The sequence below is a fragment of the Manihot esculenta genome, chromosome 9 (assembly GCF_001659605.2).
Source record: "Manihot esculenta cultivar AM560-2 chromosome 9, M.esculenta_v8, whole genome shotgun sequence".
NCBI classification, from domain to species: Eukaryota; Viridiplantae; Streptophyta; class Magnoliopsida; order Malpighiales; family Euphorbiaceae; genus Manihot; species Manihot esculenta.
In genome coordinates, this window is record NC_035169.2 from 9,008,167 (window position 1) to 9,030,998 (window position 22,832).

Consider the following 22,832-nt stretch of genomic DNA (forward strand, 5'->3'; position numbering starts at 1 on the left):
CGATTGAAAGTCTCTCTCAGGCCCTTCAATGTTTTAGCCTTTTGCAAAATTAGGGTGGGTGAATATAATTTTACCGATTTAAAATCGGCTAAAATTTATTTATAAATTTGGGGTTTGTCGGTAGGCCAAAAGAGAATCGGCTAAAATTTATTTATGAATTTGGGGTTTATCGGCAGGCGAAAAGAGAACCAAGTCGGGAAGTTTGTTTTTTTTTTTTTTTTTTTTTTAAATTGTGATAAGTAGCATCGGGCCATGATTTAATATTTTTATTTTGTAATTATTAATATATTATAATAAAATATTTATATTATATTAATTTAATAATTAAATATATATATAAGAGTATTAAATTAAATAATTAATAAAAAAAATTAATTAATTAATTAATATGAATATTTAAAATTATAAAAATTAAATTTATTTTTTATTGCACTTTTATTTAAAATTATAAAATAAAATTATACTGTAATTTAAATAATTAATAAAAAATAAATAAACTAATTAATATGAATATTTAAAATTATAAAATTAAATTTATTTTTTATTAGACTGTTATTTAAAACTATAGAATAAAATTATGTTGTGATTAAATGTTATATGTCATCACTTAATTATTTATAATTGATCAAAGATAATAAATTTAATTAAATATTTTAATAGAAAAATAATATAATAATTTTAAATATTTTATATAAATTATTTACAATTTATTAAATAAATAAATAAATTAAGTAATTAATTCAATTAAATAATTTTGTATAAATTGAATAGCAAATTAATATTATAATTTTAAATATTTTTATATGCATTTCTTTATTATTAACTTTTATAATATTCTTATATATTAAAAATATTTTTATAAAATATAATAACTATTTATAACTGGTTTTAGTAATTAAATGTGTACGAAATTATCGGTACTATTTAATTACAGAATTACCATATTAATCTATTAAAATAATAAAAAATTTTATTATTGAATAAATGTATACTATAAAAATTTTAATAAAATGATCTTATATACAATAATATTATATTGTAAATATTTTTTATGTGAAGTCTTTTATTATTAAACTCTTATATATTAAAAATATGTTTATAAAATATAATAACTATTTTTAATTTGTCTTAATACTTTAGAGAGTTATTAAATAATATTATTATGTGATTAAACGTATACAATATTACTCATACTATTTAATCACAGTATTAATATATTAATTTATTAAAATAATAAAAAAATTATCACTATATAAATATATATTATACGATAAATTATTTTTATACATCCAATCACAATCGAATTATTTTTATACATCTAATTACAATAAAATTAAACTTTAAAATTATATAATATCAGTAATTTTTTATTTAAAAATTAATAATAAAATCTATTAAATATTACAATATTAAAATTATAAAAAAAATTTATTATTATAAAAATATAATATTTTTAAATTAATATAATATAAATATTTTATTATAATATATTAATAATTAAAAAATAAAAATATTAAATCATGGGCTGGCGCCAGACCACAATTTAAAAAAAAAAGGAAAAAAAATAAGCTTTCCGAGACGCTAGGCGTCTCTTTGAAAAGCGCCGGCGCCCGGCACCTGTTAAAGAGGCGCCAAATTTTCTTTTCGCTTGCCACGTAATAGGCGAACCCTAAATTAACAAATAAATTTTAACCGACCTCAAATCGACAAAATTATATTCACCCGACCTTAATTTTATAAAAAATCCAATGTTTTAAGCTTCTTGCTCATCATTTTCTAAGTTTTTGTTAGGCAACTTGGGCTGGGCCTAACCAGTTTTGAAAAGGTCTTTGCAAGGCAAGAACTTTCTAGAAAACACCTTCCTGGTGAAAAGGAGAAGCCTAACTAAAGTTTTAGTTTTGATATTCGATCTAAAATCTCATGGCTTCGCAATTTCTGGCGGCAGCTGCTGAGAAAGTTGGACCTGCCTTGAGGCGTCAGGCCCTCACCTTAACCGATGCGGCGGCTTCTAGAATACGCCATCTATTGCAGCAGCGCCAACGGCCTTACCTCAAGCTTGGTGTCAAAGCCCGCGGCTGCAATGGCTTATCCTATACCCTCAATTACGCTGGTGAGGTTCCTTCTTATCTTTCTTTCAATCTCCTTCATTACTTCTGTTACATTTCTGGAGAATTTTTTTTTTTTATGCTAAATCTATTTCTGGATTGATGGGTTATGTGTTAATTGAGATTCAGTTTTCATTTTTCGGTGGGAATAATTCAGCGGATTTCATCGATCCTTTTGGACAATGTTCTGTGAAGGTGCTTAGTTGTTTTTGCGTGCATAGCTTTCAGCTTTTGCGTATTCTGCAGACTAAGAGCGAGCTCCTAATTCTTAATTCTTCGATTCGCTTCGTTGCCTCTTTGAGTGGCTGTATGAGTTAATTCTATATCATATTGGTCTAGTTAGGAGGCAAAAATTAATGGGATGTTTTATATGTCTTCTCAGGCCTTTTTAGGGGGCAACCTGATTCTTGAGTTAGTTGTCCCCCAAGCAGCCCAAGACATTTCATCAAAGTTTATGTCTTGTAAGAACGTCAAATTTTTCTTCAAGAAAAAAATTCAAGGTTTCATAAGGGTTGAAAATAGAAGTATCTGTGCATAAAGCTCTTTGGTTGTTAATTAGTAGGATGAGGAGCCATTGAATTATCCAGGAGTTTGTTTTTCTTTTCTTTTTCCCCCATTCTTTTTGATTTTATTTGTATAGAAACCAAATGATGCTTAGTTAGCTTTGGAGTTGGAAGTAAATATTTACTTCCTTGTCTAGGTCCTCTAGGATACTCTAGGAAGCATATGAACCAACTCTCTAATGATGATGTCTTTTTTGTTAAATACCGGAAGAAAAGGAAAACTAGAGTAGATTATGAACCAAGTAACCATTATCTCGTGATAGATACTGAGTTCCAATGAGAGTGCTTTTTGTTCATATAGCAACACATTGTAGATTGATACATAGACGACTCTTCTGTTAGCGTTTGCTAGTGAGTGCTTTATTTGTGTTCATTAAAAAAGTAATGATATACCAAATTACTAATTTGACGGGAAAGTAAATAATAATATGAATAATCTCACAGAAAAGGGGATAAATCTGTATTTTGTTGACATGTTGGTCGTGGAACTTTCTCGTACAAGTTATCTTACTTCTGTTTGTATTTTGTGGTACTTCATATTTAACAGATGAGAAAGGGAAGTTTGATGAATTGGTTGAGGAAAAGGGTGTAAAGATACTGATTGATCCAAAAGCTCTTATGCATGTTATTGGGACTAAGATGGATTTTGTTGATGACAAACTGAGGTATGCAAATTTGTTTTTTCTTATTTCATTGCACGGTTACATCTATTGCTTGATGTCATGCGTTGATGCTTCAGAGACCAAAAAATCCTTCTTCCTTTCTTACTGTTCACATCTCTGTTTGCCAGAGGCCATTCTTCTCTCCCCTGTCCTTTGAAACGCCAGTGACCTCCTCGTTGGCGTCAGTTGGCTGATCCCAATCCTGTTCCTGTCCCCTGCTGCATGCTGTTTGCTGTAAATTTTTTCTAAAATTCTATTTTTCTCCCTTTTCTTTTTCTATTTCTTTTTTCTATTTCTGTCCAATTTATTGTTTATATTTTCCCTTACTTTTTTTCCCAATTTCTGGTATATTTTTACCACCGTTGTTTTTTTTTTTTTTTTGTACTGTTCAAAGCGTTATCTTTAAGCATAGTCTATTAGTCGAATTATTCTCAGTGCCTTATCTTTTTTGCTATTGTATTTCTATTTCCTTTTTAAAAAATCCTTCCAACATAAAAGATTGATTACCTCTTATTTTTTTAATATTTACACACTTTCCCCATGTTTCCATTTCCTACATCATAAAAAATGTAGTTTCCCCATGTCCATTTCTGTATATAAGTGTTTCTGGTTCTGCAGTGCTACATGTCTCATCACCAACCTGAGCACTCATACTGCATTTGCGCAGTGCTATATGTATTTTGACATCTACCATATTGCTTTCACCATTGACGATGTGGAATTTTAACTATTGATCTTCCTGAATTTACTCAAGTTCATATTGAGACAAGAGGGAGCATAATCATAGTCTTTCATACTGTTAGCTAAGTTACTTAATTGAAAGATGAAATGGAAGTTGGAATTGGAACCCTGCAAAAGCTCTTGTTTTGACAGTTTTTAAGCTTGCGGATGAATACGACTGCTATGAATATTTTTGTTGTTGCTCATTGTGCTTTAATCTGCTTGGGCATGTGTGCTTTATATAATATTTAGGTTTCAAGTTTTAACTGTAAAGTTTCAAATTTACATACGGTTCTCCATGGTAGGTCGGAGTTCATATTTATTAATCCCAACTCTAAAGGCCAATGTGGTTGTGGTGAATCTTTCATGACAAGAACTAATGCTGGAGGTGCTAAGCAAGGTAGCAACAGATGAGACTTGTGAATGATGGGTGAAGATATCGAACTAACCCATTGTTTCATCTGCTCACTATGCACTGAGTTCATATAGCAACACGCATGTATGAGACCAGATCTGGTTTCCTTAGCAGATGCTGCTTCTACTGGCATTCAAATCCTGTAATAAATGTGAAATCAGTCATGATGCATCACTGACATAAATTACCCATGTAATCCTGATTTACTTTTCCTGTTTGTTTGTAATCAGAAATATCAATGGACTGTTGATATGTAGAAATAATAAAATAAATGTCTTTTTCCTTCTTCTTCTTCTCTTCTTTTCTTTTCTTTTCTTTTCTTTTTTTTGTGAATCTCTGTGATTAGTTGAGCAGCATTGTATTTCCTTTGATAAACATATCTGATTTCTGTTGCTCTTGTTATTTTGGAGAAGTAATGGAGATGCTGGGATATATTTCATATTTTCATGTTGAGGGGGTGTTCAATTTTGGCTTTAGCTAAAAATATAAATTGGTACTCTTTTTTTTTTTTTTTTTATTTCCTTGCCATGCAAGTAAGATTGGATTTAAAGCGGATACAAATAGACTTCCAAAGGCTGATTCTAATTGGGGCATTAAAACAAGGAACTATCAAGTTTATTCTAAAAGCAATCAAATAAGAAGCTGATGGAGCTCTCGACAGTCAATTTCAGGTGAGCAGGACACCCGGCGAAAGTTTGTTATAGCACAAGATTCCATTTCTATTTTTAAGAAAAAGCAGGTGGAGAACGTGGGCATCTTTTGGAATATCCGAGTAATTGTGCCAAAGAAAAAAGGTAGACCTCAGCTGTGTTGCTGCACGGAATTTCTGATTTTGGGAATTGGCTTGTAGTCTTGTTATTTCTTTTCTTTTCTTTTGATTGTTCTTTTTGGTTGAACGTAGTGACGTTACTAAGTTGAGTATTGAAAGGATTTGTGGTTTGTATGTAATATATAGCTCTATTATCTTTCTTCTACACTCCTAATCTCTATCAAAAGCTCAAATTGGGCAGATAGATACAAAGCCCATTAGGGTAGAGATACGTCCGCAACTCGGGAGTAAGCCTAACCTCAAACAAATATCCATGCTCACGCAGTAGAAGCTTCCAAGCTCCTTTACCCAAAAATCACCTAAGAAACTCTGCTAAGAAAAACCACGGGCAAACACACTCAGCACCGTGTGCAATCATAACAGAGATGCAACCGAACTAAATGCCATCAATGAGAGTTCTCTGAAAAGCTACAAGCGAAAATAAAAACAATAAATCATAAACTTGCTAAAATTCGGTGTGAACGTCATAGATAACAACTGCATTATCAAATAGTTGGAGAGGGATCGTTTCCATGCTTTCAAGCCATAGGCCGTTGAGGAGATGTTGTTGAGTGCTGGCAACCTGTTACAGATCCTCCAGCAAGTGAAGGGCAAAATTTGTCCCCCCATTTACCAAAAACCCTAATCACAATTCCTTTTTCAACAGCTTGATTTGTTAAGCTTTACTTGCTATTTTTTACAATGGCAAGCCCTAAAATCAATTATTTTTATTTTATTTCTACAAAAGGGTAAAAACGAGAGATTGAAAGAAAATTGGAGTCAACATTGTCAGGCACTATCAAAATACCAACAAATTATTCCTTTTTGTTCCTGGTGGATACAACCAGAAGCAGCTGCAGTTGCAACTGCAACTGCTCGCGTACGCACGTGCCATGAACAACTCCCACACGAGTGGAAGACCCCTCGATCAAAACTCTCACGCGCACGCTCTTCAGGAAGAGAGAAAAGGCAGAAATGGAGAGAGTGCGAGCGAGAGAGGGCCTCTCTCCGTCGCGCAGAGCTTGAAGCAATTCTTGCATTGATTGCATCTCTGGTTGCTCCTCTCGACCATCATCGTTCCACTCGGTAAGCCCAAATTCTCTTCTTCTTTCTTTTTTGTTTTTTGTCGTATAATTTTGGTCATGTCTTTTGTTTTTCTCGTTGAATTATGCCTTCTCAGTTGGGCCAATTAGGTTTAAGCCTACCAACTAGTTTCTTATCAAACTCCTCTTTCTCCAATGCTTTCTCTAGCGTTTGATAAGGTCTGTTTGGCTTTCTGTTGATATTGGTTGAAGATATTGGGAAAATTAAGCAATCGCGTTTTACTTATTTGAATTATAAATTAGCAGAAATGCATGAGATTCATTCTTGAAATTGTTGGTTGAATACTCCATTGTTACTAAAATGCTTCGGCAGATTAACATTGACGAGTTTTTAATTTTCCTTTTAATCAACAGTGAGAATTTCAGATGATAGCATTGATCCCCATGTTTAATTTTGAATAGGATAGCAGCTCTTTGTTTTCCTTTGGTGCTGCTTTTCATTTGGGTATGGAGCACCTTCCTGTTGAAGTGATAGGCAACATACTATCTCGGCTCAAGGCTGCCCGAGATGTTGTCATTGCGTCCACCACTTGCAAGAAATGGCGTGAAGCTTGGCGTATCCATCTTCACACTCTTTCCTTCAATTCAAATGACTGGCCTGTTTACCATGACCTCACCACCAGCAGATTGGAAATTCTCATAACTCAAACCATATTCCAAACAACTGGACTACAAAGTTTGTCGATTTTCATGGATGATGCAGATGAGTTCTCGGCTGCCCCTGTGATTGCTTGGCTTATGTATACTAGGGAAACACTCCGTGAATTGCATTATAATGTGAGGACCACCCCAAATATTAACATAATTGAGAAATGTGGTCGGCATAAGCTGGAAGTGTTAGCATTAGCTCATAATTCTATATCAGGTGTTGAACCCAGTTATCAGAAATTTCCTTGCTTGAGATCACTCGCTCTGAGCTTTGTTAGTATCTGCGCTCTGGATTTAAGCCTTTTGCTGACTGCTTGTCCAAGAATTGAGACCTTGACCCTTATTAATCCAGATGTTGTCATGTCCGATGCACAGGCAACTATGGAGCTGACCAGCTCCTCGCTCAAGGAAATCTATGTTGAAGCAATTAGTTTGGATAAATTCATATTGGAGGCTGATAGTCTTGAGAAGTTGCATTTGAAAGATTGTACCCTGGAGCTTTTTGAGCTTATTGGCAAGGGGACATTGAGAGTTCTAAAGATTGATGATGTAAGTGTTCTCCAACTTGATATTGGTGAGAGCACAGCCAATCTTGAGGTTGTGGATGTTAGCAACTTCACTATCACAGGCCCAAAGTTCTACAATATGATATCAAAATCATCAAAATTGATGAGGCTTCGGCTCTGGGGAGTAGTATTTGATGATGAAGATGAGGTTGTTGATCTGGAGAACATGCCTGTTTGCTTTCCTCGGTTAACCCACCTGTCATTAAATTACGATTTAAGAGATGAAGTTCTTCATTATGGCTTGCATGGATCATATCAATTTAACAATGTTGCTGTGTTAGAATTGGGATGGTCAGTAATCAATGATCAATTTACAGACTGGGTGGCAGGACTCCTAGCTAGATGTCCCAATTTGAGGAAATTGGTCATTTATGGGGTTGTGTCTGAGGCTAAAACCCACGTTGAGTGCCAGATTTTAGCTAACTTCACCTCATCCATTGTTCGTCTTATGAGAAAATATATGCATGTTGAAGTTCAGTTTGAGTATGAATAGAAGTTTTGCAATATGCATTGGTCTTGCACTGGAAGAAGTATGTTACTCAAAAGGAAATGCTGATCAGCGCCTTCTTTAATTCTCAACTTTGAAAATTGGAGACGATTATTTTTCTTTCCTTGATTCGTTAGTAACTTTGGAAATTTAGTTTCTGCTGTTAGATTTTACTGATCATCTTTCATCAGATAGTTCAAAACCAGAAGCAGTGTATTTTTGTTCTGTGTTTAGTTGCCATGCCATTGCCAAATATTGAAGATTCTGCAGACTAATTGAGGGACAGAAGCTATTTTTCTATGTCATCTTCCTTGTAAGGTTTTGTGAAATGTGAATAGCTGTCCAAATCTTAGTTACATAACCAGGATTTAATCCCATGCAAGCAAGCCAAGGATTCGAAGTTAGAACCACCACTATAATCAGAAATTAGAGAAGCATCACCAGAAAACATTAAATATTATAATTATTTATAAAGACATTCTTATATTTTTATAAATTAATTTTTTATGTTCATTAAATTTCAATATCTTATATTTGAAAGAAATAAAAAAATAATACAATGAAAAGTAAATAAAAATCAGATAATTCTTTTTTTGCCTAATTAAGAAAATTACAATAAAAATGGAAAAATTAGAAAAGAATGTTCTTGAAAAATGTAGACTCATATTGCATCAAATTCTCATTTAATTCCTATTATAGTAGTTTCTTTTTTCATTTTCAAATATAGATATTAAAATTTAATAATATTTCAGGAATCAATTTATAAAGATATAAAACGAATTATAATTAAATGGGTTTCTTTTTAACAAACCAAAACTTTTCCGCCGGGGGAGTGTTTATTAAGCTTCCTTCCTCAAATCAAGTCAATGAAGAAAAAAATTACAAGAAGTTTTCACAGTAACATTGCATTAGAATATATAATTTTAGAGGCATGAGTCCCTTATCATTTGAAGGAACAATTGGATTACTATATTACAGGAATTGCTTCAACAAAATCTTACCTGTTTTTTGTTTTTTTTAACTCAAAATCTTAACTCTCTAACTTTATATTATGTTAACTGCAGTTTTACACATCCCACCACTCTTAAAATTTCGGCAAAAGAAAAAAAAATCATAAATATTATATATATAGAGAGTCTCTCTTTTCTTCTAAAATCCATACAAAACATCACTCTTCAGCTCCTACTACTTTGGCTTAAATCATTCTGAATTTCAGTTTGTGCTTCTGCCTTCAGATTTCTGCATAAGATTTTTATAACCAAGTATTAAATCAATACATTAATTTTTCTTACCCACAAGAAGTAGATATAATACTCTCTATATTATTAAAATGTAATTATAAAATATAAAATGACTTATTTATAAAAAAAAATACAAATTTAGTTAATAAAGATTATAGACTGAGTATCAATAACAAAATTATAAATAATATTTGATTAATAAAATTATAAATAATTAATAAAAATTCAATTATTTCAATTATTTTGATTACCAAATTGAAAATAATTAAACTTATTATAAAAAAAACTGGTCCAGCTTCCAGAACAGTGAAATAAAATTCTGCTTACCATTGCTTTGCATTACAAGGGACAGCTAAAATTCCTCCTCATCCTCCTCAATTTCTCTTTAGAATTTTGAGCCTTGCTCTGTGCTTTCATCCTTAACTCTTCCATATACTGCAATCAACTTCCATAATATCAAGCAAAAATTGACCCCAAAAAAAAAAAAAACTATTGCACGAAGAAGACGGAGAATCACACAATTCAATCACCTGCTGTTTTCTTTTCCTCTCTAACTCTGCCTGTTTCAATCATAAACAGAAACACATCATCTTAGCTATAATTAAGATTCCATTTTTAGCTTTTAAAAGCATTCTCAGTTCATGTACACACCAGAGCATGCCTAAGCTGCTTGTTCTCTTCTTTTAGCTGGTTCAGCTCTGCTTCTAACTCAACTGTATAAGCCTGTAAAACCCAAAATATTTCAACTCATTACTACAAGTTTTAGCTTATTTTAGCTCTGCTTCTAATTCAACTGCAGTAGAAAGATTATTAGATCATGTGTTATCAGCCATCACCTGTTTTCTAGCTCTGGACCTTGCCGCCGATTCCCTATTCTTGATCATCCTCCGTTGCCTCCTTTCCACCACCTTCTCCACTGGCCCATCAACCATCCTCTTCCTTCCCCTTAATCCACCCACATCTATTCCAAATTGATTTGCTGCATTATCAATACTGCTGCTCCGTATTGTATCAGATGAAACTGGACTCACTTGTCCCATAACCCCCATTGCCTGACTCGGCGCATATCCGCCACCATTTCCCACTCTTCCCCCATAAGCTGACCCTGCTGCTGCTGCCGTCTGCTGAGGGAAACCACCGTTTCTTCCTGATGTCTCACCTATAGGTCCAGCCCCTTGTGGCATTGTCTGGTAACTAACAGCTCCTCCACCAGTTCCGCCGCCAATTCCCAAAACCGTCCTGGAAACAAAACCTGTCCCCGTGGCAGTTTTGTTGTTGTTGTTGCTGCTTTGGTACATCCCATATTGCTGTTGCTGCGGTGGTCCTGAAGGTGCCGCCGGATATTGCTCTCTTACCACCCCTGCCTTGACCAGAAAATCCTCCAATGTCATCTCCCCAAAAGTTGGTTGCCGAGGAGCCGCAGACTCTGGATTATTCACTATATTATTACCGTTACTGCGGCTCTGTCCTTGATACTGTTGCTCCTGTTCCTGTTCCCTGTGCATCTCCGACCAAACTTCATCGACCGTTTTCCTACATAATGGCGCAGGCAAGCTAAGTGATCCTTGTCTGGACAAACTGGGCTGCTTAGATATCACTCTGACACCAGACAAATTATTGAAACCCTGCTCTCCTTTATTGTTGATCTGATCATTGTTACTAGTGGCACCATTAACAGCTTGATGTTCCTCGGCGTTCCAGATGCTGGCAATGAACTCGTCCATGTTCATTGACCCAAAGTTCTTACCGCCCTCGCAGAGAGCATGCTGAAACTCGTCGAGGGTGAGAGAGTAAATGGAGGATTGCCTGCCGAGAGATGACAAGAGGTTGCTTCTAAAGTGGTGATCTGACTGTAATGGCGACTCAACCTCGCCTTGGGAGATATCTTCAGATTCTGTAACCACCATTGCTCTTCTTCAATTGGGATTTTGTCTTTGGTTCTTCGTTCGGTGTATAAGGATTAGAAATGGCGTTTCTCGAGTGGACCTGCAACTCAATTGTAAGAAAGTAAGTTTCAGTAGGTGAAAATAAAGAGACAATGTGGCTTGACGCTATATGGAAGATGATACTGCTCCACTCCTTGCTTTTAGAAGCGAGATTGGTGCTTCTTGTTGGTGGGTCCAAATTTATATTTATATATTGTAGTTTTACAATATATAAAAAATTATTATTTCAATTTTTAAAAATATATTAAAATATTTTTAAAAAATTAAAAATTATTTTTTTTATTTCAGTAATTTATTATTTAATCTTATAATTTAGAAGATTTTATTAATTAATTTTCAATTTTATAAAAATTATATTAATCAATCATTTTGTAATATTTAATAAATAAAATTAATTAATAAAATTAATTAAAATATTTTATTTATTTTTAAATAGAAAAAAAATTTTATATAAATTTTCTAATAAAATTTTTATTTAAATTGAAAATATAATTAATTTGTAAAGACGTAATAATAATTTTTCCTACGTCTCCCTATAATAAACTAATTCATGAATTAAAAAAATATAATTAACATTTATATTAACTATTAATAGAGAGATTTCATATTTTATTTTTTTGATTTTTAATTTTTATATTAAAAAAAAGTATTTATATTAATTATCAAAAAGAGATTTTTACACCCAAAATTAAACTATACTAATAAAATTAACAAATATAATTTTATTTGAAAAATAATATATAATTTACAAAAAAGAAATTAAAAATATCGAAAGAACAACTTTGAAAACGACAATTTCTTTTAATAACATGGGCATACCATCCGTAAGGGCTTTCATTTCCATACCCTCCATAACTTTTAGAGTTGGCGAAAGCGATGGATAGAAATTTTATATGTGATGAAAGGATTTAAAATATAAATATAAATATTTTATATTTATTTAAAAAAATATCAAATATTTCATTGAAATGGCAAATCCGCAATAAAAGAAATAATATTCCAAAATAGGAAATTTGGTACTTTGATGGGAAACAGCAAAAGAATCTTTCCTCTTATAGAAGTAATAATTAAAGTAGTAGAAATTAGTTTGTTTTTCTCTAAATAAGAAATCTCTTAATCACCAACACAACACAAACAGCCAGCCAATCCTTTCATTCTGATCATAAGGCTTAAGAGCTAATTAAGCTATGGAACGACAAGTAGTTTTTAGATCTAAACGAATCAGCAAGAAAAGAAAGGAAAAGAAAAGAAAATAAAATAAAAGAAAAGTAACTCACCTCAGAGAGAGAGGGAGAGAGAGGAAGATCTCCAAGAAACTAAAACGACAGTGTATTGTTCACTTGGAAGAAAAAGTTTAGCAAGACCTAGTTTGAGAAGGGGGGGAAGAAAGGAAGAAGCTTAGCTAAGGAAACTAGCGAAGCGTTTCTGCAGCTGGAGTTGAAGCTGAAGCTGAAGCTGCAGGGTGAATTGGTTCTTGGTGCAAATGGCACGTACTGGTGGGGTGGTTTTTAATTAATTATTTTGAATTTGTGCGTAGACATTTTTTTAAATAATTAATGTATTGGGGGCCCCAAGAAAGGTGGGAGTCAAAATGGATGAATCCGCATGTAAAAATGGTTAGTCCATGTCCAAATGTGGTGGGAGTTGCTTCTTCTTGACACGTAGCTTACATGTGTTGATGAGTTCTCCTATTACTTTGTGCATGTTACACGTGTATTTTTCTGTATTAAATAGAAATTGTTACATATATTTTTGAATTACTTTGAAATTATATAATTACACATAATTATTTTTTGAAAAAATTATTAAGGTAATTTTTTAATAAATTTAATTATGTATTTATATTTATGCATAATTTTTAAATTGATTTATTAAAAACGCACGTCATTCTTATCAGTTAACTTTAGCTTTGGTTTCATTAATTTCAAATAAAATTAATATTCAATTCTGAAATAGAATAAAGCTCACCCTCGAACTCTAGGTTATAGCATTGGCATGTTTGGATCACATTTGAGAGCTGGATCAAAAGCCATCGGCCCATAAAACTACGTTTATTATAAAAAATTTTACAAGAATTTAAATTAATTATTTTTTTTAATAATTCTCTTATTTAAAATAAGAAAGTTTAATTATTTTTAATTTTAAAAGATCTTCATTTTAAAAAAGTTGAATTCTTTTTTTTTATAAGAATTTATTTGATTTTTTTTTTTTGTCAGCTTGCAACATTATGAGATCAAGTTCTTTTGTTATCGTTGGCAGTATGGGGTTGTCTGTTGTGTTGTGGCTCCGTTTGTCTTCGCTGCTCTGTTGATTGGTGACCATGGGGGTGGGCGGTGCTTTGATAGGCGGCAGTGTAGTGTGTCAAGGAGTCTATGGCTCGACTGGGTTGTTGTTGTGGGCTGTGGATTTGTTGTTTATGGTTCATCGGGTCTTTGCGAGCTTATTGTGGTTTGTAGGATGTGAGGACCTTTAGGATATTTTGTGGGTTGTAATGTGGTTTGTGGGTGGATTGTTTTTGTGAAGTCATCTTCTCTCATTTGATCAATCATAAGCCTTTCGCACACACCAGAAGTTGTGCATGTATTGTCATTGATATCAGGCCACTCAGAAGATAAATTGAGGATCTGTATCAGTTGGTTCATTCCTTTTGTGGCTCAGCTATTGCTAAGTAACTTCAACCAATCATCCCAAGTAGGCAAAACCAATATTCAAATCCAAATAAAAATCCCAGATATTCAATTGTAAGACACTAGAACAAAATTTATCATACATAACAAAAACAAGACATAGAGACTTCAAATCATTAGCTCGGACAACAGAAGATAACAACAAAAGATCTGACCTGAGATAGTACATTAACAATGTGAAAGTTCACTACTCTTCTGTTAACATTGCCTTTATAATCTTATCAGGTATCCTATCAATGAAAGGAAACAAGTGCCCAGAACCAGGTAGCTCATGATAGTGAATCCAGGGAAGTCGTTGAGCGATGTAGCGCTGCAACATAACAGGAACAAAACGATCTTCATCTCCTTGCCATAGATGAACAGAACCTTCATTATTAGGGAATGGATTATCCAGATCCATAGGATCGAATTCCCAGCTGCCAAATGCAATCATCATGTCACGATGGAGGGATTCATATTCTCCTTGCTGTGTCATATATTCCTGATAGGGCCACAAAATAAAAATAATAAGCAGAGGAATAAAGAAATAAGCCTAAAGTGAAGGGTTTTTTTTCTCCGGACAAAAGGCTAGCAGAAGTTATAGGAAACTAACTCTTGCTACCAGTGCTATTACACACTTTTGTTCATAACCAAAGTGTTTTCAACCTCAAAAGTACCCAAACCAAATCCTAGCTTCATCTCCACAGAAAATAAACTGAAACTCTTGTTAGGTGCTAACATCTGCTGGTTTAGTTGGTTACCAGGCCTGATGTTTTCTCACAACATGAGGTTAATGCTCATAGAGCTTACAAACTTCAACGTTGACTAGAGGTTCGGTTGGTTACTCACCCACAAAGTCTGCAAACAGAACTAGAATTTACAAAGTGCTATCATCAACAAGAGGTGAGATGGAGATATTTTACTAACAAATACTATTAAGAGTCCTACCTTAGGAAATAAATTCTCAAGACTCAAAAGAATCAGAGGTGCTTTTTCATTTGCAAGTGAACTTTAAGAGGCAATAAGTGGTAGAGTTATTAAGGTAGGGAGTTTGGTTCTTAAGCTCAATCACTTAAAATACCTAATTATGCAAGTTGGAAGAATCACATGCTCTTATGAACACCAGAAGACTAAAAATCTTGCAATAAATTCCATATATCAAGGCCGAGATTTTGTCATAGATGTAGCTTACAACCAGATATTAGAAAATAAAAGAGTCGATTTATTTACTGTAACACCACAGAGTGACCAGATGAACTGGTTGAATAGGGATATTTGCACCCCCCTCCCCCCCAACCCCATCCCATGATTATCTCCTTGATCCTCTACCTCTGTTTCTCGTGCCACTTCTACAAGGTCAGATGACAAACAATAATGCCTCACTCAATAGGGATTAATAACTAGACTGAAACTATCTTGCACATAGAGAGTTCTAAACAAACCATGGCTGATAACCCATGCAGTTTGGGCCAGTAAATTCAACTCTAGTTCATAACGAAGTGTAAATCAAATAGGAGGAACAAAGCTAAGAAGTAATGGGGAATAAAGAGATAACAAAATATAGACCCCTTGCATGCATAATACATGATACTTGCTACTGATACAACTAGCAATATCCTTCAGCTAATCTTACAGGTGTAAGCATCCTTTTAGTCTCTTTACATCCATTTTTTGGCTTGAGCCATGTGTTTCAACTTTCAAGTGCAATATGGAAGATGTTTTTGCAATAATATTTAGAACTCTCAGACACTTTTCCAGTAGAAGTACGTGGTATGATTTTGCATCAAAGAGCATAAAGGTAATCATTCAAGAAACCAGAGGGTTAGTGAGACAAAGGGAGAGAATAACGACTGTATTCTAGAAATTCATGGACTATAAATCGACAACCAGTTCTCAAAACAGGTAGTACTCTGGACCAACCAACACTACTTTGTAGACCTGAACCTCCAGAGTCCAGATATTCTCTCTAATAGATGGTGTCACTTGAAATAATAGGAATAACAATAATTTCTAAACAACTCCAGAAGATAGGTCAACATTATTTAATAGTGTAATGAAATTGAATCAGATATGAAAAAGAAGGGAAAAGCAAAGAATTTGAGAAAAAGATACTAGATTAATTCCCCTGCCAATTGGGGTATATATATTACTTACAAGAATAAATTAATTTTCTAATTATAGTCTAATCATATCACACAATTATATCCCTAATTATGCACACAATTATATATCTAATTATACACACAATCACTACAAATCTAGGTTATTTACAAAAAATATATCAACTCTCTCCCTCAAGCTGGAGTGTACATGTCATATGCTCCAAACTTGTTACAAATATATTCAATTCGTAAACCCCGAAGAGATTTTGTGAAAATATCAAGCAGTTAATCATTTGAGTTGACAAAACTAGTAGAAATACATTCCAACTCAATCTTTGGCCTAATAAAATGGCAATCTACCTCTATATGCTTCGTCCTCTCATGAAAAATTAGATTTGATGCAATATGAAGAGCAGCTTGATTATCACATATCAGATTCATTTAGCCAGTATCGTCATATTTCAATTCCTGAAGGAGTTGTTTCAACCAAATGAGTTCGCATGTTACCCGAGTCATAGCTCGATATTCTGCTTCTGCACTTAATCTTGCAACCACACCCTGTTTTTTACTTTTCCAGGATATAAGATTCCCTCCAATCATAATACAATATCCTGAAGTAGATCGTCTATCTTAAGGAGAACCTGCTCAATCTGCATCAGAATAGCCAACAATTTGTGAGTGACCCTTGTCCTCATAGAGTAGACCATGTCCTGGAGCTCCTTTGATATATCAAAAAATGTGAATGACTGCATTCCAATGACTACTATATGGGATTTGAAGAAATTGACTAACCACACTTACAGTAAAGGAAATATCTGGTCGTGTGATAGTGAGATAATTGAACTTGCCAACTAATCTTTTGTATCTAGCAGGATCTTTAAGTAGCTCCCCCAGGAATAAGTTTTACATTTGGATCCATGGAAGTGTCCACTTGTCTACAGTCTAACATGTCCGTTTCTTCCAATATATCCAAAACATATTTCCGTTAAGAAATTGCAATACCTATTTTAGACTGTGCCACTTCAATCCTCAAGAAATACTTCAATTTCACCAGGTCTTTAGTTTGCAAATGACTGAACAAATGTTGCTTAAGTTGAGAGATTCCATCATGATGACGAAAAAATATGGAATGATCACAATTATTTCGAGACATTCCAAACTGTTGAATTACAGTGTTGAGTCGTCCAAACCATGCCCTTGGAGACTGTTTTAGTCCATTACAAAGAGCGTCGAAGACAACATACTAAGCCTAACTCTCCCTGAGCAACAAACTCTGGAAGTTGCTCTATGCAGACTTCTTCGGTGAACTCTTCATGGAGAAAGGCATTTTTAATGTCTAGTTGATGAAGAGTCCAGTGATTAATTGAAGCCAATGAGATAAAGAGGCGAACAGAAGCTATTTTGGCTACTGGAGAGAAAGTATCATTGTAATCAAGCCAAAAAATTTGTGTAATCTTTAGCTACAAGGTGAGCTTTAAAGCGATCAATTTTGCTATCAGGTCCCTCCTTAACTGTGTAAACCCATCGACAACCAACAATAGACTTACTAGGGGGTAAGGATATTAATTCCCAAGTTCCATTGTTATGAAGAGCAGTCATTTCCTCAACCATGGCATTATATCAACCAGAATGATCTAATACTTCTCTAACTGTCTTGGGTATAGAGACAGTAGAAACAAAAGTATAATAGAAAAGAGACAAACGATGGTAACTTACAAAATTATAAATGGGATGGGGATTTTGAGAAAAGCGAATACCTTTTCGAAGAGTAAGAGGAAGAGGAGTTGTTGCTGCTGAAGGCATGAACGAAGTAGGTGACAATGGAACGGGAGGTGAATCATTAGAAATACCTGCGTTAGGGAGAGAAATGTCATTATTATTAGCAGATGGGCGAGGCCGACGTGTGTAGACCTGAAGAGGTGGCATAGAATTGGGAGATGGACACACTTGAGGCAAAGAAGAATAAGAGCCGGAGGTAAAGGCAAAGCTCTAGGAACAAAGGTTTTGTGTGTTGGACTATAATAAAAGTAAGGAGAAGTTTCAAAAAAGATGACATCTGCAGACACAAAATATCTGTTAATAGTAGGATCATAGCATTTATAGCCTTTTTGAAGCTGTGAATAACTAAGAAAGACACATTTGACTGATTTGGGCTAGAGTTTGTCTTTGTTAGGAGTATGATCATGAACAAAGCATATATATCCGAAAACACGCAGAGACAACTGGATGAATCTGGTTAGAAAATAAAACAGAATGAGGATTTTGATGTTGCAAAACAGAGGAAGGCATCTAGTTAATTAAGTATCAGGCAGTGAGGACAGCTTCCCCCCAAAAACGCAACGGAATATTGTGATGTAGGAGTAAGACACTGGTTGTTTCAATCAAATGCCGATTTTTTCGCTCGATAACCCCATTTTGTTGTAGGGTATGACAACAAGAAATTTGGTGAGTGATACCCTGAGTAGACAAGGAATGAGTGAATGAGGAAACAAATATTCTCTTGCATTGTCACTTCACAATATCTTAATGCGAACACCAAATTGATTATGGATTTCAGAATAAAACTTCTGAAAAATAGAGAACAGCTCAGAATGATTTTTCATCAGAAAAATTCAGGTGCAACGAGGATAGTAATCAATAAAGGTAACAAAATACTGAAATCTCAAAATTGTACTAACCCGACTTAGACCCCAAATATCTGAATAAACAATGTCAAATAAAGGAGTGGCCCTATTATTGACTCGCTTGGGAAAAGAAGCTCGAGTTTGCTTCCCAAGTTGACAAGACTCACATTCTAAAGAAGGCAAAGAACAAAGACTAGAAACCAGTTTTTGTAACTTGTTCAGTCTTGGATGTCCCAACAACTATGAAGGAGTTCAGCGGAGGTGGAAAACACAAAAGCAGTTGGAGAGTTAGAAGTGAAAAAATAGTATAATCCTTGTGACTCATATTCTGCTCTAATCATCTTTCCAGTACTTTGGCCCTGCACAACTACAGATTCAGCAGAAGATGACTGAACATTGAAGATCTTTAGTCAATTTGCTAACAGAGATTAGGTTGTAAGAGAATAGAAGGAAGGAGATATACATTACCGATCTCTTTAACTTGAGTTTGTGAACCATTAGTTAATGTGACTTTAAATGGTGTAAAAGGTGAAATAAGAGTAGAGAAAAGATTGATATTACCAGAGATATGATCAGAAGCACCAGAGTTGAGGATTCATGAACCAATGGGTAAAGACTTGGTTAGATAAACAAAAAAATTACCAGAATGAGTAATATTTGATTAGGCCATGGGGACTGCATCTGAATCTACCAAAAAAGAGGATTTCTGTCTGTACATAGTTGATCCAAAGCTACTGTTCACAAGCGACGGGTGAAGACGAGCTAGGCAGGTGAACAGACCTAATGGGCTGGAGTCGCCAGCGTCAGGCGATGCTGGAGGAAGGGTCGCCAGCGTGAAAAATTCGCCAGAGAACAGTTCACGTGCTGGCGCGTGTACCGGAGTCAAACAGCTAAGGCGACGCGTGAGCCGATTTTGGTCGCAGCGCAGACCCGGTCGTCGATCAGAAGTCGACAAGAATGGTGGACTAGGTGGTGAGACCAATTGATTTCTAGAAAGTCTCCAAAGAAAGGTGGCAGATTTGCCACTCACTGCTGAACCAAGTTTCTTGGCGTTGATACCATGAAACTGAGATGAAAAAGGAGGGGAAAGAAGAGAATTTGAGAGAAAGATGCTTGATTAATTCCCCTGCTAATTGGGGTATATATATTATTTACAAGAATAAATTAATTTTCTAATTATAGTCTAATCATATTCCAAACATATCACACAATCATATTCCTCATTATGCACACAATCACTACAAATCTAGTCTATTTATAGAAAGTATCTCAACAGTAATCATTATTTAAATTAATTACTTTCACTACTAATTAAAACTTCTAATTGCCTTTGTGGTATTTTCTTCTAAATGACATAAGATTGATAGTATATTAGGAGTTGTACAATAAAACAGAAGATTACCATGTAACTCTTTTCCATTGAAAGCTTTGCTAAAACTTCTTTGTCTTGGTGAGAGAAAAGATCAGGACTACTAGCCATAACAGTAGAACCAGAGAACCACTTTTGAGTATTCCACCAATAGGTTAGCCACGGGGTGTAGTGGGCAACACGGAGAGCCCACTGATCTGGTGCAAATTGTTGGTTGTAGGCTTCATTAGATTGGTTTGCAGGAAAACCAGGCCACCAGTAGTTAATAACTGGAGCTAATAGTGTTACACCTGCTAGCCTGTCAAAACAGGAAAAAAGAAATCCTCACATAACAGAAGGCACAGAAAGTAAACAGTAAGAAGTATCAATTGGTTCTTTTACGCCCCAGGTATGTGCACCAACACAGACACATTGATTTTGATTCTCTGGATTGCATTCATTTATAATGCTCAGCTAAATAATACCTGTGAGGAATGTACTTGAGACAGCTCCAAGTCAACTCGCCCCCCATGGAATAGCCAATTACATAGAATTTGGATCCAAGTCCCAGTTGATCGGCAAGTTCTTCAATATCTAAAGCTAAACTTTTCAATGTTCGTTTTGGATGAGGATCACTCTCTCCATAACCTGGTCTGTCAAATGACACAAGGTAGACCCCTAATTCTTTGACAATTTCCTGGAACAACCCACCAGTGAATTAGACAATACCAATCACTGAGACATCAAGTTGAAAGACTTCAAAAGGATGCAGAATAATAGCAATATGATAGACAAGCACTTAATACCGGTGAAAGATGATTGGCAACAGAAGGATTGTGTCTGCAAGCACGAAAACCATGGACAACAATAATTTTAAACTTGGCCAGATCTCTTGTGACACCGTGCTCTTTGTAGGCCAAATGTCTCCCATCTCTAAGCTTTATTCTTGATGCTGTAACAGGAGGCCCATCTGGTGAACCACAAATCTTGGGTGGAGGAGGTCGGATCACTTGATATGCCCAAGCCAAAATCCCCACAAGCAAGAGCAATAGTATTTTTGAAAAAACCCCTGAAATATTAAGCTCAAATTCAGACATTCAACATAATTGAGCTATTTCACAAAAACTTAAGTACTTGAAGTAAATATCCCAGAAGCACTTATCTTTATAGTTACATGAAAGACAGGAAAATTAGGATTACACCACCAAGCACCAACCCGATATACTGCAGTATAGTGATGCTTAAAACTTTGAATTTTATACTAACTTAAATGCTTGTTTGTGTTGGAGCACATTTCTTTTCCCTTTCTTGTCACTGTGAATAGCCTAATCTAGCAAATTAACACTATTCAGAAGAAACAAATATATATATATATATATATATATATATATAATTCAGTCTACTTCTCATCTGAGGATGATGATAGCATCATCTGGCAATTAATAATCTACTACTCATTCTTTGTTCCCCCTTTTGGTTGATACTCCTAGTTCCTACTCTTTGAAGATTCACTTTCACAACCCTATGCAATGGATACTCACAGATCCAAAAAAATAGAAGAATCCAATATATTCTCGTTATCTCAGAGAGCACGTTAGAAGCAAAAACACCACCCAGAGGATAAAATAGCGGATTTCCACTTACCAAACAAGACTTTTTGTTGATAAACAAAAACGAATCAAATGAAAGAAGAAAGCGAGAACTCACCAGGAGGAAGCTTAAGAGAATTGTTTTGCTTAGCTCGTCTAGTGTGAGCTCTAGCGGAAGCCGCAGATATCTTCCTGTTCACTCCTCCAGCCATTTCCGAGCACTGAAGATTTATTAAAGAGAAAGAAATACAAACAATCAAATTACTATTTTGCTCTCAAGAAAGAGATCTGTATTTGTAAGGTATAAAGAAAAAGAGAACTCACTGCATAAAATGAATCCTCCAGTAACAAAGCTTGAGCCTTTTAATTTTCTCGTTTTTGGTTGAGGGGTTGACTAGTAAGCTGGACTACAGATTGATCTTCAACCTGCCCACGATCCGGTTCGAATTGTAAACCGAACCGAAACCAACCTGGGTCAAATTTGAAACCAGAGACGGTTCCAATTCACAAAAACCATAAACCACCTCCTATACAACCGTTAATAACAGATAATTAATTTCTCATTCCAATTAAAACATTTCTCTAAACTAAAAATATAGTTATTTTTATAATATTTATATTTATTTTTATAAATATAAATAATTTATTAATATATATTAAAATTTATGTTGATATAAAAATTTTATAATTAATAAATATTAAAAAAATAATATGATAAGAATAAAAGATAAAGACTCAACCGTTATTAGTTCATGAGAAAAAATTTCAAAATTATAATTTATAAAAAAAAACAGCTATTTACCTTTTTAAAGAAATTAAAAATCTTTAAATTAACGGTTTGAGAATTGTTTACCTACCAGTTAAAAACAATATTAAGTTAAATAACTTTTTTAATAGACAGTTAAAATCAGTTGAATTTAAAAAAATATATATAATAACCGCTAAGTCTTTCATATTTTAAAATAAAATTGAATTTGGTGAAAAATGGAGATTCAAAACTCATCGGGATTTTCTAATGCGGATCGGTTTATCGTCGTATATTTTAGTCCAAAATCAAAATAGGTTCGACTGACCACACGCGTAGGTCTATCAGAAGAGTTTAATCCAGTGACGAGATAAGAGGTAGAAAAGCAGGTCCAGTCATCTCGCAACTCTTTTAGTATGTTCATTTGAAAGAATTAAATGGACTTCTGACAAAGTGAGTTATATTGGACATGTGACTTAAATAATTTATTAGAG

General features: G+C 34.2%; 4 protein-coding genes and 1 non-coding gene across 10 annotated transcripts; 3 read left to right on the plus strand and 2 right to left on the minus strand.

Moving 5' to 3' along the window:
- The first annotated feature begins 1,851 nt into the window (after window positions 1–1,851).
- LOC110623179 (iron-sulfur assembly protein IscA-like 1, mitochondrial) lies at window positions 1,852–4,752 on the plus strand. 2 transcript variants are annotated; one of them, XM_043960273.1, is made up of 3 exons: window positions 1,852–2,110; window positions 3,216–3,333; window positions 3,459–4,349. In XM_043960273.1, exons 1-3 carry the CDS (start codon window positions 1,921–1,923, stop codon window positions 3,496–3,498), a joined length of 348 nt encoding a protein of 115 aa, XP_043816208.1. In that variant the 5' UTR covers window positions 1,852–1,920; the 3' UTR covers window positions 3,499–4,349. The 2 variants fall into 2 exon arrangements, with proteins under 2 accessions (XP_043816208.1, XP_043816207.1); XM_043960272.1 differs by lacking the exon at window positions 3,459–4,349 and adding an exon at window positions 4,356–4,752 and having other exon boundaries at window positions 1,864–2,110.
- Window positions 2,434–2,548, plus strand: LOC122724731. Its single transcript, XR_006352184.1, has one exon. It is a non-coding gene; the product is annotated as a small nucleolar RNA U19 (small nucleolar RNA).
- A 430-nt stretch (window positions 4,753–5,182) lies between the features above and the next one.
- Window positions 5,183–8,401, plus strand: LOC110622093 (F-box/LRR-repeat protein At1g67190). 3 transcript variants are annotated; one of them, XM_021766474.2, is made up of 2 exons: window positions 5,183–6,359; window positions 6,731–8,401. In XM_021766474.2, the coding sequence occupies exon 2, from the start codon at window positions 6,824–6,826 to the stop codon at window positions 8,081–8,083; it is 1,260 nt and encodes a 419-aa protein (XP_021622166.2). In that variant the 5' UTR covers window positions 5,183–6,359; window positions 6,731–6,823; the 3' UTR covers window positions 8,084–8,401. The 3 variants fall into 3 exon arrangements, with proteins under 3 accessions (XP_021622166.2, XP_021622167.2, XP_021622165.2); XM_021766475.2 differs by having other exon boundaries at window positions 5,184–6,359; window positions 6,784–8,401; XM_021766473.2 differs by having other exon boundaries at window positions 5,186–6,359; window positions 6,779–8,401.
- Window positions 8,402–8,865: 464 nt separating this feature from the next.
- On the minus strand, window positions 8,866–12,843 carry LOC110623725 (protein ABSCISIC ACID-INSENSITIVE 5). Of its 2 annotated transcripts, XM_021768745.2 has the most exons (6): window positions 12,542–12,843; window positions 10,155–11,304; window positions 9,970–10,041; window positions 9,849–9,878; window positions 9,646–9,753; window positions 8,866–9,316 (listed from the first exon to the last, which is right to left on the minus strand). In XM_021768745.2, exons 2-5 carry the CDS (start codon window positions 11,223–11,225, stop codon window positions 9,658–9,660), a joined length of 1,269 nt encoding a protein of 422 aa, XP_021624437.1. In that variant the 5' UTR covers window positions 11,226–11,304; window positions 12,542–12,843; the 3' UTR covers window positions 8,866–9,316; window positions 9,646–9,657. The 2 variants fall into 2 exon arrangements, with proteins under 2 accessions (XP_021624437.1, XP_021624438.1); XM_021768746.2 differs by lacking the exon at window positions 12,542–12,843 and having other exon boundaries at window positions 10,155–11,431.
- Window positions 12,844–13,971: 1,128 nt separating this feature from the next.
- On the minus strand, window positions 13,972–22,060 carry LOC110622923. 2 transcript variants are annotated; one of them, XM_021767663.2, is made up of 6 exons: window positions 21,918–22,060; window positions 21,712–21,814; window positions 20,811–21,073; window positions 20,490–20,701; window positions 20,059–20,323; window positions 13,972–14,432 (listed from the first exon to the last, which is right to left on the minus strand). In XM_021767663.2, the coding sequence occupies exons 2-6, from the start codon at window positions 21,803–21,805 to the stop codon at window positions 14,139–14,141; spliced, it is 1,128 nt and encodes a 375-aa protein (XP_021623355.2). In that variant the 5' UTR covers window positions 21,806–21,814; window positions 21,918–22,060; the 3' UTR covers window positions 13,972–14,138. The 2 variants fall into 2 exon arrangements, with proteins under 2 accessions (XP_021623355.2, XP_021623354.2); XM_021767662.2 differs by having other exon boundaries at window positions 21,712–21,937.
- Between the last annotated feature and the right edge of the window lie 772 nt (window positions 22,061–22,832).

Excerpts from the sequence above, each read along its gene's own strand:
- LOC110623725 (XM_021768745.2), bottom strand. The coding sequence starts at position 11,225 with ATGGTGGTTACAGAATCTGAAGATATCTCCCAAGGCGAGGTTGAGTCG. Across the intron at positions 10,042-10,154 it reads GGTCCAGAGCTAGAAAACAG|GCTTATACAGTTGAGTTAGA; the intron begins GTGATGGCTGAT and ends TGGGTTTTACAG. Across the intron at positions 9,754-9,848 it reads AGAGGAAAAGAAAACAGCAG|TATATGGAAGAGTTAAGGAT; the intron begins GTGATTGAATTG and ends AGTTGATTGCAG.
- LOC110622923 (XM_021767663.2), bottom strand. The coding sequence starts at position 21,805 with ATGGCTGGAGGAGTGAACAGGAAGATATCTGCGGCTTCCGCTAGAGCT. Across the intron at positions 21,074-21,711 it reads TTCTCTTAAGCTTCCTCCTG|GGGTTTTTTCAAAAATACTA; the intron begins GTGAGTTCTCGC and ends TTAATATTTCAG. Across the intron at positions 14,433-20,058 it reads CAATGGAAAAGAGTTACATG|GAATATATGACACAGCAAGG; the intron begins GTAATCTTCTGT and ends TGGCCCTATCAG.
- LOC110623179 (XM_043960272.1), top strand. The coding sequence starts at position 1,921 with ATGGCTTCGCAATTTCTGGCGGCAGCTGCTGAGAAAGTTGGACCTGCC. Across the intron at positions 2,111-3,215 it reads CTATACCCTCAATTACGCTG|ATGAGAAAGGGAAGTTTGAT; the intron begins GTGAGGTTCCTT and ends CATATTTAACAG. Across the intron at positions 3,334-4,355 it reads TTTGTTGATGACAAACTGAG|GTCGGAGTTCATATTTATTA; the intron begins GTATGCAAATTT and ends TCTCCATGGTAG.
- LOC110622093 (XM_021766474.2), top strand. The coding sequence starts at position 6,824 with ATGGAGCACCTTCCTGTTGAAGTGATAGGCAACATACTATCTCGGCTC.